At 42.1% G+C, this 16,270-nt stretch overlaps 1 protein-coding gene and 1 long non-coding RNA gene across 2 annotated transcripts; one reads left to right on the top strand and one right to left on the bottom strand.

Moving 5' to 3' along the window:
• Positions 1-4,304: 4,304 nt before the first annotated feature.
• LOC130571668 (uncharacterized) lies at positions 4,305-6,410 on the top strand. The gene is made up of 5 exons (XR_008965106.1): positions 4,305-4,573; positions 5,111-5,238; positions 5,481-5,590; positions 5,714-5,779; positions 5,985-6,410. It is a non-coding gene; the product is annotated as an uncharacterized LOC130571668 (long non-coding RNA).
• Positions 6,411-9,921: 3,511 nt separating this feature from the next.
• Positions 9,922-10,988, bottom strand: LOC130571381 (homeobox protein Hox-C6b-like). The gene is made up of 2 exons (XM_057362302.1): positions 10,610-10,988; positions 9,922-10,223 (listed from the first exon to the last, which is right to left on the bottom strand). The coding sequence occupies exons 1-2, from the start codon at positions 10,986-10,988 to the stop codon at positions 9,922-9,924; spliced, it is 681 nt and encodes a 226-aa protein (XP_057218285.1).
• Between the last annotated feature and the right edge of the window lie 5,282 nt (positions 10,989-16,270).

The raw sequence follows: 16,270 nt of genomic DNA, 5'->3' as shown, positions 1-16,270 counted from the left end.
CCGAGAAGAGCACCAGGACGAGAAGAGGCGCCACCTATGGGCGTATAGCCGCCCAGTGGCCGAAGCCCTAGCCTGAGTGACGTCCCAACCGAGAAGAGCCCCAGGACGAGAAGAGGCGCCACCTATGGGCGTATAGCCGCCCAGTGGCCGAAGCCCTAGCCTGAGTGACGTCCCAACCAGACCGGGGGTGGGTCACTCAGGATCTCCTCGTCCACTGCCTCTGGGAGGCGCGTGAGTGCGGGCTTCCTCGTCGCGGGTCTCGCGCCCCCCCGGGGGGTGAGCGGGGCCGCTCTGAGGACAGAGTCGAGTTCCATACCGAGAAAGAGAGCTCTGCACCGGGGAGAGCTTGCTTTCTCAGTTGACCTGTAGCCCCACCGATCTAGGTGCCGGAGCACCAGGTCCCTGTGTGTACACCACAGATCTCGAGAGTGTGCCAAACTTGAGCCAGTCGTCGAGATAGTTAGTACCCGCACACCTCCTTCCCTAGGGGAAGGAGGGCGGCTTCCACGACCTTCGTAAAGACTCGTGGAGACAGGGACAGACCGAAGGGGAGGACCCTGTACTGATATGCCCGTCCCTCGAACCGAACCGTCGGAACGGCCGATGTCGAGGGAGGATCGAGACATGAAGTACGGTCCTTCAGGTCGATTGCCATGAACCGTCCTGACACCTGACGGACGTCAGGATGCGCTTCTGCGTGATCAACCTGAAAGGCAGCTATTGTGTAGGTGCCTGTTCAGAACACACAGACCCAAGATAGGGCGCAACCCCCCGCCTTTCTTGGGGACAATGAAGTACAGGCTGTAAAACCCGTTGAACATCTCGGCTGGTGAGACGGGCTCGATCACTCCCTTCACCAGAAGGGTGGCGACCTCGGCCCGAAGTACGGGAACATCCTAGCCTCTGACTGAGGTATATCGGATCCCTGAAACTTGGCGGGCGTGAGGCGACTGGATCGCGTAGCCGAGACGGATCGTCTTCCCTAGCCAGCCTGACAGCCTGGGAAGCCGGACAGGCTCCCAGAAATGAGACGGGGACTAAAGGTACGATCTTTTTCATCGTCCCCCCGGGGGGTGGTTCGATGGCTAGCAGTACGGATTCCTTGCCGGGGGAGGTCCCCCGGGGAGGAGATCGGCTCTGCTGTTTTTCCTGCCTGGCGACTGCGCAGCTCAACGCACTGTCTGACTGAGAGTGCTGAGGGCTGGTGTTTATACTCGACATTGCGCTTCGCCATGACGCAACGTCGAGTTTGCCGTTCACCGTCGGCAGAGGGTGAGAGCGGCTGTGGTAACCCAAGAGAGAGAGGAAACTCTCCTTTTTTGAGAGTAAGTGGGCGCTAGCCCCCCGGAGGGGGCCAGCAGATGGAGAGACGGGGCAGGATCCGTCCCTATCCGACTTCCCAGCGATGTGGCTGGGGTCGGGCCCAATGGTAGCCTCGATCCCCCTGAGGTCTTCCCATGAGGGCCGCTTCGCCGCGGCTGCTGATGGGGCGATGGTCTCCTCTTTGCTGTCTCCTCCCCTGAGTGGGGGGCGCCAGAGCTGGAGGGCGTCGAAGAGGACCAGGGCTGCTGGGAAGCAGACAGTGCACGGGACTCGACGGCGAGGCGGCCGAGTCGCGGCACGGAGGACTGCTTCTTTACTGTCGAGAACCCTCCGGGGGAGGCAGCGTGCGGGTCTCGCGCCCCCGACGGGCGGGGGGTGAGAGGGGCCGCTGCGCTCGACAGTAACACCAACCAGCCCCCCCTTGCGAGACGGGTGCGTCGAGAAAGCGGACCTTCTCAGCGTTACTCATCTGCGCAAGGATCGGCCAGAGGAGTTTCTCATGGACCACAAGTGTGGACATCGTCCGACCCAGGGCCCGCGTGGTCACCTTGGTCGCCCGTAGAGCGAGGTCGGTGGCGGCGCGGAGTTCCTGCATAGCGCTGGGTCGGTCTTACCCTCGTGGAGCTCTCTCAACGCCGAGATGCCGAGACCCCACATGCTTTGGACGGGAGTCTAGGTCGAGCCCCCCCCAGGTGGCCGCCCCTACGGGCACGAGTGCACCGCGGCGGCATACTCCACCTGGGGGACAACGACGTATCCTCCAGCTGTCTCAACCTCGAGGGAAGAGAGGGTGACGGAACTTTGTTTGACGTGAAACGTGCCGGAAAGGGGCGTTCCAGGTCTTACTAAGTTCCTCATGCACTTCCGGTAAACACGGCACTGGGGGCGGGCGCGGCTTGGAGCCGCGCTCAAACCCGAGGCGCCATGTAGCCAGCCGCGAGCGCCGGGAGAGGCAGTGCGGGCACTGCAACCCAACACTCACGGCGGCCCGGGAAAGCATGGCTGACATTTTGACGTCCGCTTCTTCCTGGGCTCGACCCCCCGAGGGAGGGAGCCCGAGGAATCGTCGGAGTCGGATGGCAGTACGTCACCCCCCGATGCTGCAAGAGACATCTCATCATCACGCATCGTGTCCGAATACGTGATTGAGGAATAAGACGGCGGACCGTCTCCTGGGGAACGGTCAGACGAGCGAGACGAGGTGTGAACGGTCCGTGAGCCGTGGCTGGCGGATTATCGCTCACAGTAATCCTCATATCACCCTCGCTGCTTGCCGTAGCGGACGGCAGGGCCGTAGTCCTGCCGCCACGGAACGGGGAGCAAACGAGGTGGTGGCTGAGTCCCGTGGGAACACAGCCACCTGTGACGCAACGTCTGAATCGTCACCCCCGCAGTGCGGGCAGGACGTATCCACAACGTCTGCCCCAGCGTACTGGAAGCAGGCATTGTGTCCGTCCCCCTCCTCGATGAGTGTGTTGCACCCATGAGAACAGCGGGACAAGCCACGCTGGAGAAATTTGCTCTTTTAGAAAAGGAAATTTGCTCGAACACCTCCGGAACTGCCGAGACGCCCAGGGGAGAGTCACTGCAGGAAGGGACCGTCCGCTGTCCACGTCGTAGATTCCAGCAGAAAAATGATCACCCAAGATCGTAGAGAAGCTCATCAGATGCGTAGGCTCTGAAGAACAAAAGGTGAATGAATGAGCACGCCGGCTTCCCTCTTATACCCGGACATCCGGGGAGGAGCCCGGCATGCAAATTTCATTCGCCAATTTTCATTGGCCTTTTCTAAATACTCAGAAGATGATAGGTTCTCAAGACAAACCCCATTCTGTCGGTTCGACACAACGTCGAGAGACCCCAACAGGGAACCGAGGTTACATCCGTAACCAAGACGTTTCTTTTTACATTTCTACAGGCCTTTGAAGGTAGAAAAATGATATTTCTCCAAAATGAGTAAAATAAGTCCATATATGTGTGCATATAGTGTGGGATGGCCCCTACAGAAATCCATCATCAGTTTTTTCTACTTATTAGAAATAAAGTTTCTATAGGCTTTCAAAGTGGAAAAATGTGTATTTCTCCAAAACGCTACAGTAAAATAAGTCCATATATGGTGTGCATATAGTGTGGGATGGCCCCTACAGAAATCCATCATCAGTTTTTTCTACTTATTAGAAATAATGTTTCTATAGGCTTTCAAAGTAGAGAAATGTGTATTTCTCCATAACGCTACAGTAAAATAAGTCCATATATGGTGTGCATATCGTGTGGGATGTCCCCTACAGAAATCCATCATCAGTTTTTTCTACTTATTATAAATAATGTTTCTATAGGCATTTGAAGTGGAGAAATGTGTATTTCTCCAAAACGCTACAGTAAAATAAGTCCATATATGGTGTGCATATAGTGTGGGATGGCCCCTACAGAAATCCATCATCAGTTTTTTCTACTTATTAGAACAAATGTTTTTATAGGCATTTGAAGTGGAGAAATGTTTATTTCTCCAAAACGCTACAGTGAAATAAGTCCATATATGGTGTGCATATAGAGTGGGATGGCCCCTATAGAAACCCACCATCAGTTTTTTTCTACTTATTAGAAATATAGTTTCTATAGGCATTTGACGTAGAAAATATTGTATTTCTCCAAAACGGTACAGTGAAATAAATCCATATTGTGTGCATATAGTGGGGTATGGCTCCTACTTAAAGCCACCATCATATTTTTCTACTTATGAGAAATAATGTTTGTATAGTCAATTATATTGGAATAATATTTTTCAAACAAAATGCTTTCAAAAAACATACTGTAATTAAATCTGTTCAAATCCATGGGTACTGTAATTGCAAACTGCATAAACAGTTTTATTTGCAGGACAAAGGTCTAGAAGGCATTAAAATAATACATATTTAAGATACAGACAGAGACATTGGTTTCACAATATAACGTTACAGCAATCATAATGGAAACATTCGGAGAAAAAAACCTGCATAAATTACGACAAAAACGAGATATTCTAAACGTAAAACAAGAAATATGTTATTGACAAGAGACGCGGATCATCTACATTTAAATAAAGCTTTACAAGCGGTGTTCCTGTAATGTACCGTAAACCACTCAATAAGCGCGCATCTGAACCTAAACGGCGGCTGGCTTGACCGTGTATTTTCAAACCGCGGCTGGCTTGACCGCAGTACTAGGCGGCCATGGATTCAAAGCCACCGGGCAGCTATTTCACTCATGCAAGGTAAAAGTGCTTGAGTGCGGGTTATAACAAGCATATGCAAGTTAGATTGTATTATTCTGGTTTGATTTGTTTTATCAGTATTGTTTTCCTGCCCTTTTTGGCCCATGTATTGCGAGTTACAGATGAATAGCCATTGCTCTTTATCTCGTGTATTGAGGGATACGATAAAAAGCGATTCGGGGTTCTCTCGAAATGTAGGGGAGAGTGATTGACAGCGTGATGCGATCGTCCCCAACCCCAAACGCCCAAAACCCCACTTTAAACATTTAACATAATGTCTAAATGTAACTTAATCTGTTTCTCGAAAGGTTACATTCACATTTAAGCTCCCTCGCCAGAGCCGTTGAGAGAGGGGGTTCCGACACATTTTGATCTCGCCACACGCAGTCACATCTCTCAATAGTACCAAAGTGTTAGCCAGCAAATTCGTTGTTGGCCCTCAAGTATTTCTAAATTGCTGTATTTGTCTCTGGTCATGAGTAAGTTTTTAGGCTTAAAAAATGAGTTTAGTTAATTATTGTTATTATTATTTTGCAGAAAATAGACCCTCTGTTCTATGGATTCTGGATGACAGTTAAATGAAGAGGACATGCAATCTCTGCTCTTGTAGTTCATCAAATCAGTGTATAATAACAAGGCATTATACACCAAAGCCACTACAACAGGTTGTGTCCCTTACCTTGTTTTTATTACTGAAGGCAAATTGACTTGAAAAATCATTTATTTAGGCAGCATGGGACATCACAAGATTCTTTATCGCTATTAGCCCGTGTCTACACCGGATAACAATCCCATTAAAACAAGTCGTTTGTTGCATCGCGTCATGTCCGGTGTAGACACGGTGTTACTCTGTTTTTCTCATTTTAATTTTGTAATGGTTTTTGAGTTTGTCATTTTTGTTTTTTAGATTGTTGCTGAATTCAGCCAGCTGATGTCCGCTGACCTCATGAGGTCCTTTTATAGTGGCCTAGATGTACATTTGCCAAACAAAATCCTACTGTGGCTTGATGCTAAAATGTAAGTATTTTTTGTTAAGCAATACGATTTCTTTATTTGGCATTCACACAATACTCTGTTTAAAATATTTAGTTTTTTGCAATGTTCTTGTGTATTGTGCGTGTTCATTCATTGTCATTTCAGGACTCACACCAGAACTGCTTTTTTTTGGGCATGTCTGATTCCTCCAGTTTTTTAAAGCTTTGTGAGGTATGTTTAAAAATACAGAGGTCACTCTTTGAAGTAAATAAGTTGTAGAAATTACATCATAATAGGCACACCTGAAAACTAGTCACTTTGAATCAAAAATAGGACACTGTCGAGTGTCTGAAAGCGCTTGCCAGCCTGTCTTACATCAGTATCTGAGTGCTTACTAAATTTACTCATTTCAATATGTTTCCTTTTGTATTTTCAGCCAACAGATGATTGAAGATTGAAGATTTTCTAAAAGGCATTCACCTGGACATTTTGATTGTAAGTGACACGAAGATGTCTTTCCAAAGGAAATAAATGAATTCTCGCCAATTCTTGAAGAATGTCAGGTTCTTACTGATATCTCGGATGTCCCCAATGCTTTTGGACTCCTGATGGGTTTACTTTATGCTGTGAACATTGACTACCCCAAACACATTAAGTAAGCCTTTGAGGCTATGCAAAACACATAATGAACATTGTTGGAAGCAGCTGGTCTTCATGTGTGCATGGTCATAACAACAAGTTGCTACCTAAAAAGTAGTTTTTTTAAAAGAAGCTTCAGGGTTTTGTATACCATTTGCAAATGTTGTAATGTTGGGTCAAGTTTGTTTTTACACATCTCATGTGAACGAGTTTATTTAAATAGACAAATAGACACAATCACCTAAGAATATTATACAGTAATTACATGTTGTAATTCATATTGTAATACAGTTTGATGTGTTAGTTTTTCTTCACTGTAAAAAAAAACTTAAATTTTGAAGTGCAACCAAATTGATTTTACAAGGCAGTTGAAATGGAAAGTAAACAATAAAATGTTTATGTAATATAATAGTAAAATATCAGATTGAAATTACTTGTAAAGTCAGTTTGATTGCAAAAATGTGTTTATATTTAAAGTCAAGTAATGCGTGCAATGTATTATTTCCACTTGACATATATAGCGAATTGTTTTTTTGCAAGAAATCTATTAAATGTTAATGGAAAAATGTTGTGCAGATGAAGTTAACACAATGCAAAAATGTTTGTCATCTTAACAAAAACATTTAAGGCAGCGGGGTAACAAATGTGCTTCAGTTGACACAACTAATTGAGAAGTTAAAATAACAAATACATTTGTTGTCTGAACTAGAAAATAATACTTAAGTCATCTAGGAAAAATAATTAAAAGGACTCATTTTAAAAGGTTGACTCTATTCTGAAGGTAAGTTAATATAACAAGAAATGTATTGTCAACTTAACAAAAAGGCAGCGGGGTAACAAAGTTTTTTTTAGTTGACTCAACAAATTGTTTTTTACAAAGCTGCAAGTAAAAAAGGAACATGTACAGGTACTGTGCTGCCAGTACTATCCATTATTTGTAAGGAACTTTTAATGCAGTGCAAAGCATTTTTAAGGGGGCACATTGTGCACAACACACAGAAACATGTCCTGTACGTAAATACATACATTTGAAGCAATATTATAGAGACTATATCTTAAGCGTATTCAAAACATCGCACAAATCATTGCGAACACCATCTAACTGATATATGAATCTTCTCCCCAATAAAAAAATGCATCAGTGTATTTTGAGAGCAAATATATTGTATTAAATTTTGTGCTAAAGGAGTAAAAGTAGTAAAAGAGTCATTGTTTGCATACAAATGAACAAAGAGCACAAAAGTAAAACAAATAAAAATGAAGCAAAGGGTGTGGCCTGCGCCGCTTCAAAAACCCAGTTCATGATTAATAGATGGTTAACTCGTCACTTGGATATTGCATACAAAACGGAATAAAAAAAAAATCAGTTTGAATGGGCATGACGCCTCTGGTGCAGAGTGAAAAAAAGGTGATACAGCTGTAAGAAATCAATACGGAAAATTTCCTCAAATGAATACAGTACATTGCGCCTTACTTTTACGGACTCTTTTTTTTTTTTTTACAGCGTACGCATATACCGTATAAATAAAAGAATCGTTGCAACCCTAAAAGGTAATGTAACATTAAAATAATCCGATAATAATCGCACATCAAGTGCATTATGCAGTGATTGAATTACATAAGAGATTTGCCGGAATCTATAAAGAGTCTAGACACAATCCGTTTTACAGACATAAACTCAATCGTACAATGTATATAACGTAGCCAAAAGAAGACGGAGTTTTGGTTTATTTGAATGTAGTGGAATTTATTCAATTACATGTCGTAAATTGAGTAGCTGATACTTGCTTTAGGATACAGTTTGCCTTGTCATTAAATTTACGACTGACAGTTTCATAATTTCCGAAAAGGACTTTAAAAAATGACTAAAAATGAATGAAGTCGAGGAAATTGGAAGAAAAACAGAATTAATGTGAAGAGTGTATTCTATACTGCTTGAAAGTGTTTTGTAATTCCTTCATGTACTTTTAAAAAATAATGAATTAAACACTGTTAAGTAATAACCCATTGTCATTTTAATGAGGTATCTTAAATTATTATGATTATTATAATTTTAGAATTTTAAAGTTGTACTTAATTAATATTGCATATAGGAATTTATAGTCTGTTATATTTGACCTGTGCTTCTCTCTTCTTAATCTTAAATGTGTGCTCTCACTGAGCGTGTGTGTGTGTGTGCGTGCGGGGATAGTCAACCAAAGCCTGTGCGTGTCTGTGTGTGTGTGCGTACTTGTCTGTGTACGTGTGTGTGTGCGTGCGCATCCGTGTGTGTTTGTCTATGTCTATGTGTGTTAGTACGTGTGCATATTGTGTGTGTGGAGTGTTTTGTATGTGGGTATGTCTGTCTTCTATGTTTTCAACTTTTTCTTGTTTTTGCAGGTACAACTTTAATTGTTTTGCTTATAGTCACTATGTCTTATGTACAGCTGCTTTGTAACAATGAAAATTGTAAAAAGCGCTATATAAATAAAGTTGAGTTGAGAATTATATCACAACGAATACACAATGCTACTTTGTAAACAAACCTTTGTGTTGCCCTTTATTTTACGTTATAGTATTATTAATATACCGAGTATTATTAATTGACAATATATAAGTACTATTTCTCTTTTTAGGTTTATTACTAATAATGCTGAACTTGCTGTTATTACGATTTTAAGAACATGCAACATGTAGAACTTGGACACTTCAAAACAAAGTGTAACTATTGTTCATCTGTTTTGCTCAGGGTTCAAAACTTTCATTAAAAGTTTTTGGTTAAACAGATTAAGCATTCTTAACCCAATTTGTACTGCTTAAGCCTGCACCGACGCATAATTTGTGAAGTACGCCATTTAAATATTATTTTTAATCTTCTGCATATATGTTTTTCTATTATGTGTCCAGCAGCAACAAAAGAAGTAGAACTTGTGAGCCGTAATAATTTACATAAAGCAGTATTGGCGATGTTTTCGTTCTTTATAAAAAAATATTATTTGATTTGTATTTTATTTATTGCAACACTGTTTCCATGTCGCTCGTTATCTAACATTACACATGTTAAAATAGGATGTTGGAGTACTGTGTTAAAGCATAAACAACAGTACTGTATGAACCATGTAATTACAAAACATTTGCAATGTATATGATTTACAGGTAATGATAACAACTCATACAAATACACGACAATGAAAAATACCAATACACGTACCAATAAGCTACATCAGGTTTTAATTCAGATGTGGTATAATATTTAGAATTTGATATTACATATTGATATCACAAAGAATTAATGTCTATGATCACAGTACCGTTAATGCAGTTTTTATCTTATCTCTAGAATAAGCCAATATGTAACTGAGATTTAAAATATTGTGTACACACATAAAATATAGTGTTGTGGGTATGTCTGTCTTCTGTGTTTTCAACCTTTTCTTGTTTCTGCAGGTACAACTTTAATTATTTTGCTTTTAGTCAATATGTCTCATGTACAGCTGCTTTGTAACAATGAAAATTGTAAAAGCGCTATATAAATAAAGTTGAGTTGAGTTAAAAAAAATCGATATTTGTAATTTTGGGAATGGCGGTTTAATGCATTTTAGTGGGGTTTAGCAATCAATGTTATTTGGCAGGTTACAATTTTGCTATCGGTGAATTGTGTCAAACAATGAAAGTTCGATTGTAGGCTTAGTTACAGTGTAGTAAAATATAGTTTCAGATTTTGATGTTTCAAACCCTTTATATGGTGCAAATCATCAGTTTTTCTCATTTCCTTCGGTGTTTTCCTCTGCTTCTACTTTGTCAATTTCCTGGCCAGCGCCTGCTGGACCACTTTCATTGAGGGTGGATGTTAAATTGCTCTCCTTCTTCCACTTCATTCTTCGGTTCTGAAACCAAATTTTGATTTGACGTTCTGTGAGACAAAGCGCATTAGAAATTTCGATTCGTCTGCGCCTTGTTAAATAACGGTTATAATGGAACTCCTTTTCGAGTTCAAGAGTTTGGTATCGCGAATAGATTTGGCGACCTCGCCGTCTGTCAGACCCATAGCCAACTCCTGTTAGAAAAAAATATATAGGCTATATTATTAAGGTTACATTAGTAGAAAAAAGCTCCATAAACGATTAAAGTAAAACTTCAAATATTTACTATACCATGTTAAAATCAAGTTGCTCAATACAGTAAAATAAACAGTTTTACATAGCCTATATATATATATATATATATACATAAATATATATTTTTTACATTAAACAAATACATGTCCCTTTTTACGACGGGTGTTATATTTTCCCCTATCATTGAATGTATTTGGTTGATGATAAAAAGCATGATCCAATCCGAAGGAGTTGCCTTCAAAGATAAAGAGCTTTTATTGGAGCTTCACTTATGGTTTATGGAGTGATAAAACCCGTCACACCAGTCTCTAGTCTTTATACTCACCACTATGCGAATTCATTCGCTGCATCCACGGATATATTTGAATGGTTCCTTTTGTTTCTGACGATGCAGTCTTGTATTGGTCTAAAGCGTAATCCTGTGTTTGTCCAAGGTTTTGCCTACAAGTAGGTAGCACATCCTTGTCCTGGTAGAACACATGCGATCCGAACTCGTACGGTGCTCGTCCAGACCCAAACATAGCATTTTCTTGATTCGAATAGAACGGATTGGAGTATATCCGGTTCTGGCCCACAGTGGTGCCATAGGACGAGAAATGTCGCACCGGGTCATAGTTTGTCGAGCTAAGGACAACGTTGGGAATAACTTCCTGACCACCACTTAAATGACATGAGAGCGATGGGTTCGTAAAATAGGAATTCATACCTCCTGCCCCCAAAAGCGGTCACTCCCTCCCTCACTCTGTGAAAGCTATCTTTTTCCTATGTATCCTAAAAAATAAAAAAAGCTATCCTTTTCCCTTGTCAGCCTTTCTTTAATTACAGGTGTTGTATCAATCTATAATGTTATGACTTTTCTCGGCCCTGCACAACAACAGCTTCGGGAACTTAAACACACGTGCACATCCCTTTTATTCAGAAGGAATTTGATTATTGATTCTCTCTCTCTCTCGCTCTCTCTCTCTCCCTCTCTCTCTCTCTCAATTTTTCAATTCCAAGGCACTTTATTGGCATAATTGCGAGTTCTTACAATATTGCCAAAGCATTAAACACATTACAAAAGACAAACATAAGTACAAACATTAAAGTGAAAATAAAATGAGGTGCTAAGTTAAAGATAAAATACAGAGTAAAATGTAAAATAATAAAACAGAAATATAAAAATAAATATAGGCCTACATTCAGAGTATATATATATATATATATATATAAGGGATTAAGGCAGTATAGTTTGTTTCTGAGGGTGTGTAGCTTATAGATAAAATTAACAGCAGCTGATGTGTGTCCCTTCTTCCTTCACTCTCTTAAACGCGCGCACACACACGCGCATGCAATCTTGAATATCATATCCATTTTAGATGGATATAGATAGACAAATAAATAGATAACTGAATATTTATTTTAATTATTTTATCTTATTTTTTATGTTGCCTTGATTATTGGGCTCGTCTTGCAACACAATTATTTCCACAGCCATAAACTACTTAAGTGTCACGGATTCAGAGGAAGAACCCAAGCGCAGGCAGCAGTGGTGGTGAAGGGGTTAACAGGAAGATTTATTAAATAAATAAAACACAAAACAAAACCCACAATGGGGTAAATCAAGAAAACAGGAAACAACTCAAAACAGAACATAGACTGACTAAAACTGGACTATAGAGAAACACTTGACAAACTATAAATAAACACTACTAAGACTCACTTGAATTGACTGACAATTCACAGACTAGGATGACAAGCAGATAACGCACACAGGTAAGCACAAAGATACAGGTACAACTACAATGAACGAGCACAGGACAACGAACACGAGGGTATTATATAGGGAAACAAACAAAGGAAGATAAGGAGGGGCAGGTGAGGAACATGAGACACGGCAGGGAAGCAATACGGGAAACGAGAGGGGCGGGGCCAATGACGAGACACGAGAAAGCACATGGAATGTCGCGGTTGGTGTGCTCTCCTGTTCTTCGTGGACGTTTGCTTTTGGTTGGGGTCACTGAGTGCAACTATGACACGTCAGAGGAGATCTGGCCCTCCCGGCTGAGCCTGGTTTCTCCCGAGGTTTTTTTCTCCATTTATTCATCTTTGGAGTTTGGGTTCCTCGCCACAGCGGGGCAATGTTGGCTTGCTCACCAGGAGACTGCATTTATTTATTTATTAGAATGATCTTGCTTGGTCTATAAACACCATGCACTATGCTGTGTTTTACCTTTCAGTGTTTTTCTGTTTTTCTTATTTGCTCCTGTACAGCTGCTTTGGAACAATGCACATTGTGAAAAGCGCTATATAAATAAATTGAATTGAATTCATAGCAGCGGTGGATTTTAATCATGCTGACTTAAAGACTGTATTTCACAAATTCGACCTAAATGTGAACTTTGCAACCAGAGGAGATAAAACACTGGGCCAGGTGTATACCAATGTGACTAATGCTTACAAAGTCCAGGCATTTCCTCATCTGGGTTTGAGTGATCATATTAGGGCTGCAACGACGCGTTGACGTCGTCGATTACGTTGACTACCAAAATACGTCGACGTGCGTGAAATGCGTCGACGCGTCGTATTATTTACGTGTATCTGCTGTAATGGCAGTTTATGCTCCCGGGCGTGTGTAAGTTAATCAGCAGAACAAGAGAAAGTATAATACACCCGACAAACAGCGATCGAGATCGTTACCCCCGGAATGTCATCATCACGGACACGCAATCACAAACGGACGGAGAGGGGCACGTAGATGTAGACTTTCATAATAAATTACTTTATTTTAACACTACGCTTTACATTAATTATTTACATTAACGCTATTGTACTAGTGTAAGTTAGTGTATGTGAACCTTTGCAGATTGTGACCCTGCTTAAATTACGCTTAAGCTTAAAAAAGGACTAACTATCATGAAACCACCAAACAAGTTTTCATGCACTTTTTATGTCATTCGACAGCTTTATGCGAGGAATAAACCAATATAGCATAATTAAGAAACTCTGACCTCCGCTGGTGCTGTCTGTCAATCTCCAGTCAGCATGCGTGTGTACGGTGACGGTCAGGACGTTACTCTTTCCAAGATGTTCCAATGTTTTCATTATTCTTCATAATGACATGTCTGTGGTTTTGTTTAAAATGTATTTTGCTAGAGACTGCGAGTTACTCGCTGAGTGCAGCTTAGTTTATTAGAAGCACTGGAAGCCGTCTGAATATTTTGGGTCTTCATACGAAATAACTATTTTTAAACTGCTGATTTAACTGTAAACTGTTGGATTGATGCAACACACTATGTGTTAAACATGTAACATACCGTCACTTCTCGTTGTGTTCTAACTATTATTTACTTTGGTGAGCAAAATTATCCCCGGGACTTCAGAAGGAGTAGGTGCTTTAAGCACATCCGGGATGCACATAACTGTAAATAACGAAGCGAATGCATTAAGCGCATCATTCAGGGTGCGCAGGCTCGCTTTAACCCCACTCTTTTATACGGTGATAGTTTTGTACAATAAACAGACATATAGTAGTATTTTTACTTTTACTCAATTACATTATGAGACTGAAAATAGAGTTGGATATTACTTGGAGGAAAAAAATACCGAGCACATAGCATGCTCAAATATTTCATAAACACATTTTAAAATGTTTTTACCTTTAATACAGTATTTAAGTACATTAAAAATCAGTCTTTTTTTACTTTTAAAATTAAAACTACTTAATTAAAAGAAGATAGTGATTTTAATGTAAACACGGATTAAAATGTTAAAACAACAATATTTATTTATAAAATGTAGTGGAGTAAAAAGTATGATATGCTTTATAATGTAAGAAAATACTAGAACTTATTGTTTATTTGCAAAGTTTGCCAATGGATTACTAAAGTAATCCAAAAAATCTTTATTAGATAAAAACATCGTTAGATTAGTCGACTAATCGAAAAATTATCGTTAGATTAGTCGACAATTAAAATAATTGTTAGTTGCAGCCCTAGATCATATCTCAATCATGCTTTATCCCCGGTATACACCCCCTATCAAGACGGCTGGGCCCATGGTAAAGCCAGTTAGAACATGGCCTATAAATGCTATCCCTGAGCTACAGAACTGTTTTCACTACACAGACTGGCATGTTTTCATAGACCGGGAATTACTAACATGCAAGGCCCTTGATGAGTACACCACCGCAGTTATGGGTTTTATAAACTTTTGTGTAGATAGGCTTACTTCCTGGAAGCTGATCCATGTTTTTCCTAACCAAAAACCATGGATGACACATAATGTTCGTCTGCTGATTAAAGCCTGGGATGCAGCCCATAGGTCTGGGGACAGAGGGGCTTATCGCATAGCCAGGAGTGCTCTCAGAAAGGGTATCAAGTCTGCCAAACAGGATTATAAAAGGTGGATTGAAGCCCACTTTAACACCTCAACAAACTCCCGGAAGGTGTGGGAGGGAATCGGGGCAATATCGGACTACTAAGGAACAACATCGGACTACTAGGGAACAACATCTGCCTCTGTGAGTAGTTCTTCCACTCTTGCAGAGGAATTAAACCTGTTTAATACCTGTTTTGACAGGGAGAACTGTCAAACGACAACACTGCACCAGTCTTGAGCCTTCATGAAGTGAGACTCTGATTGGGCAGCATCAACCCCAGGGAGGCATTTGGGCCAGACGGAGTGCTGGGCCGGGTGCTAAAAGACTGTGCTGTCGAGCTGGTAGTGGTCTTCACCAATATCTTCAACCTGTTGCTGTCCAAGTCACGGGTCCCAGCATGTTTCAAAGCAGCCACAATCATTTCTGTCCCCAAACACATCAATGTCACATGCCTGAATTACTACAGGCCTGTGGCACTCACACCTATCCCCGCCGGGTTCCTGGAGCGGCTGGTCATGAAACACACAAAACAGGCCCTACCATCTGCTTTTGACCAGAACCAGTTTGTATACAGGGAGAATAAATCAATGGAGGATGCCATTGCTATTGTGCTTCACACACTTCTGGAACACCTGGAGCACAAAAACACCCATGCAAGGCTGCTTTTCATTGACTTTAGTTCGGCTTTTAATACGATCCAGCCAAACACACTCCTGCTGAAACAACCTTGGACTGAACAATTCATTATGTAACTGGATACTGGACTTTTTAACAAACCCCTCTCAGTGTGTGAAAGCAGGCGAGCACATATCAAACACCATATACATCAACACTGGTGGCCCTCAGGGTTGCGTGCTCAGTCCACTACTGTATACACTTTAGACTCATGACTGTTCTGCCTCCTTCCCCACTTATCATATCATTAAATTTGCAGATGACACAACCGTGCATGGCCTCATAACAAACAAAAATGAGATGGCATAAAGGGAGGAGATTGAACCACTAGCAGGGTGGTGTAAAAAACATCATCCTCCCCGGATGTCCGGGTATAAGAGGGAAGCCGGCGTGCTCATTCATTCACCTTTTGTTCTTCAGAGCCTACGCATCTGATGAGCTTCTCTACGATGTATGGTGATCATTTTTCTGCTGGAATCTACGACGTGGACAGCGGACGGTCCCTTCCTGCAGTGACTTCCCCTGGGCGTCTCGGCAGTTCCGGAGGTGTTCGAGCAAATTTCCTTTCTAAAAGAGCAAATTTCTCCAGCGTGGCATGTCCCGCTGTTCTCATGGGTGCAACACACTCATCGAGGAGGGGGATGGACACGATGCCTGCTTCCAGTACGCTGGGGCAGACGTTGTGGATACGTCCTGCCCGCACTGCGGGCGGTGAAGATTCAGACATGGCGTCACGGGTGGCTGTGTTCCCATGGGACTCAGCCACCACCTCGTTTGCTCCCCGTTCCGTGGCGGCAGGACTACGGCCCTGCCGTCCGCTACGGCAAGCAGCGAGGGTGATATGAGGATTACTGTGAGCGATAATCCGCCAGCCACTGGCTCACGGACCGTTCACACCTCGTCTCGCTCGTCTGACCGTTCCCCAGGAGACGGTCCGCCATCTTATTCCTC

This window comes from Triplophysa rosa, linkage group LG20 (assembly GCF_024868665.1).
Source record: "Triplophysa rosa linkage group LG20, Trosa_1v2, whole genome shotgun sequence".
In the NCBI taxonomy this organism is placed as follows: Eukaryota; Metazoa; Chordata; class Actinopteri; order Cypriniformes; family Nemacheilidae; genus Triplophysa; species Triplophysa rosa.
The sequence above is the reverse complement of the archived record's forward strand: the minus strand, read 5'-3'. Positions and strand labels throughout refer to the sequence as shown.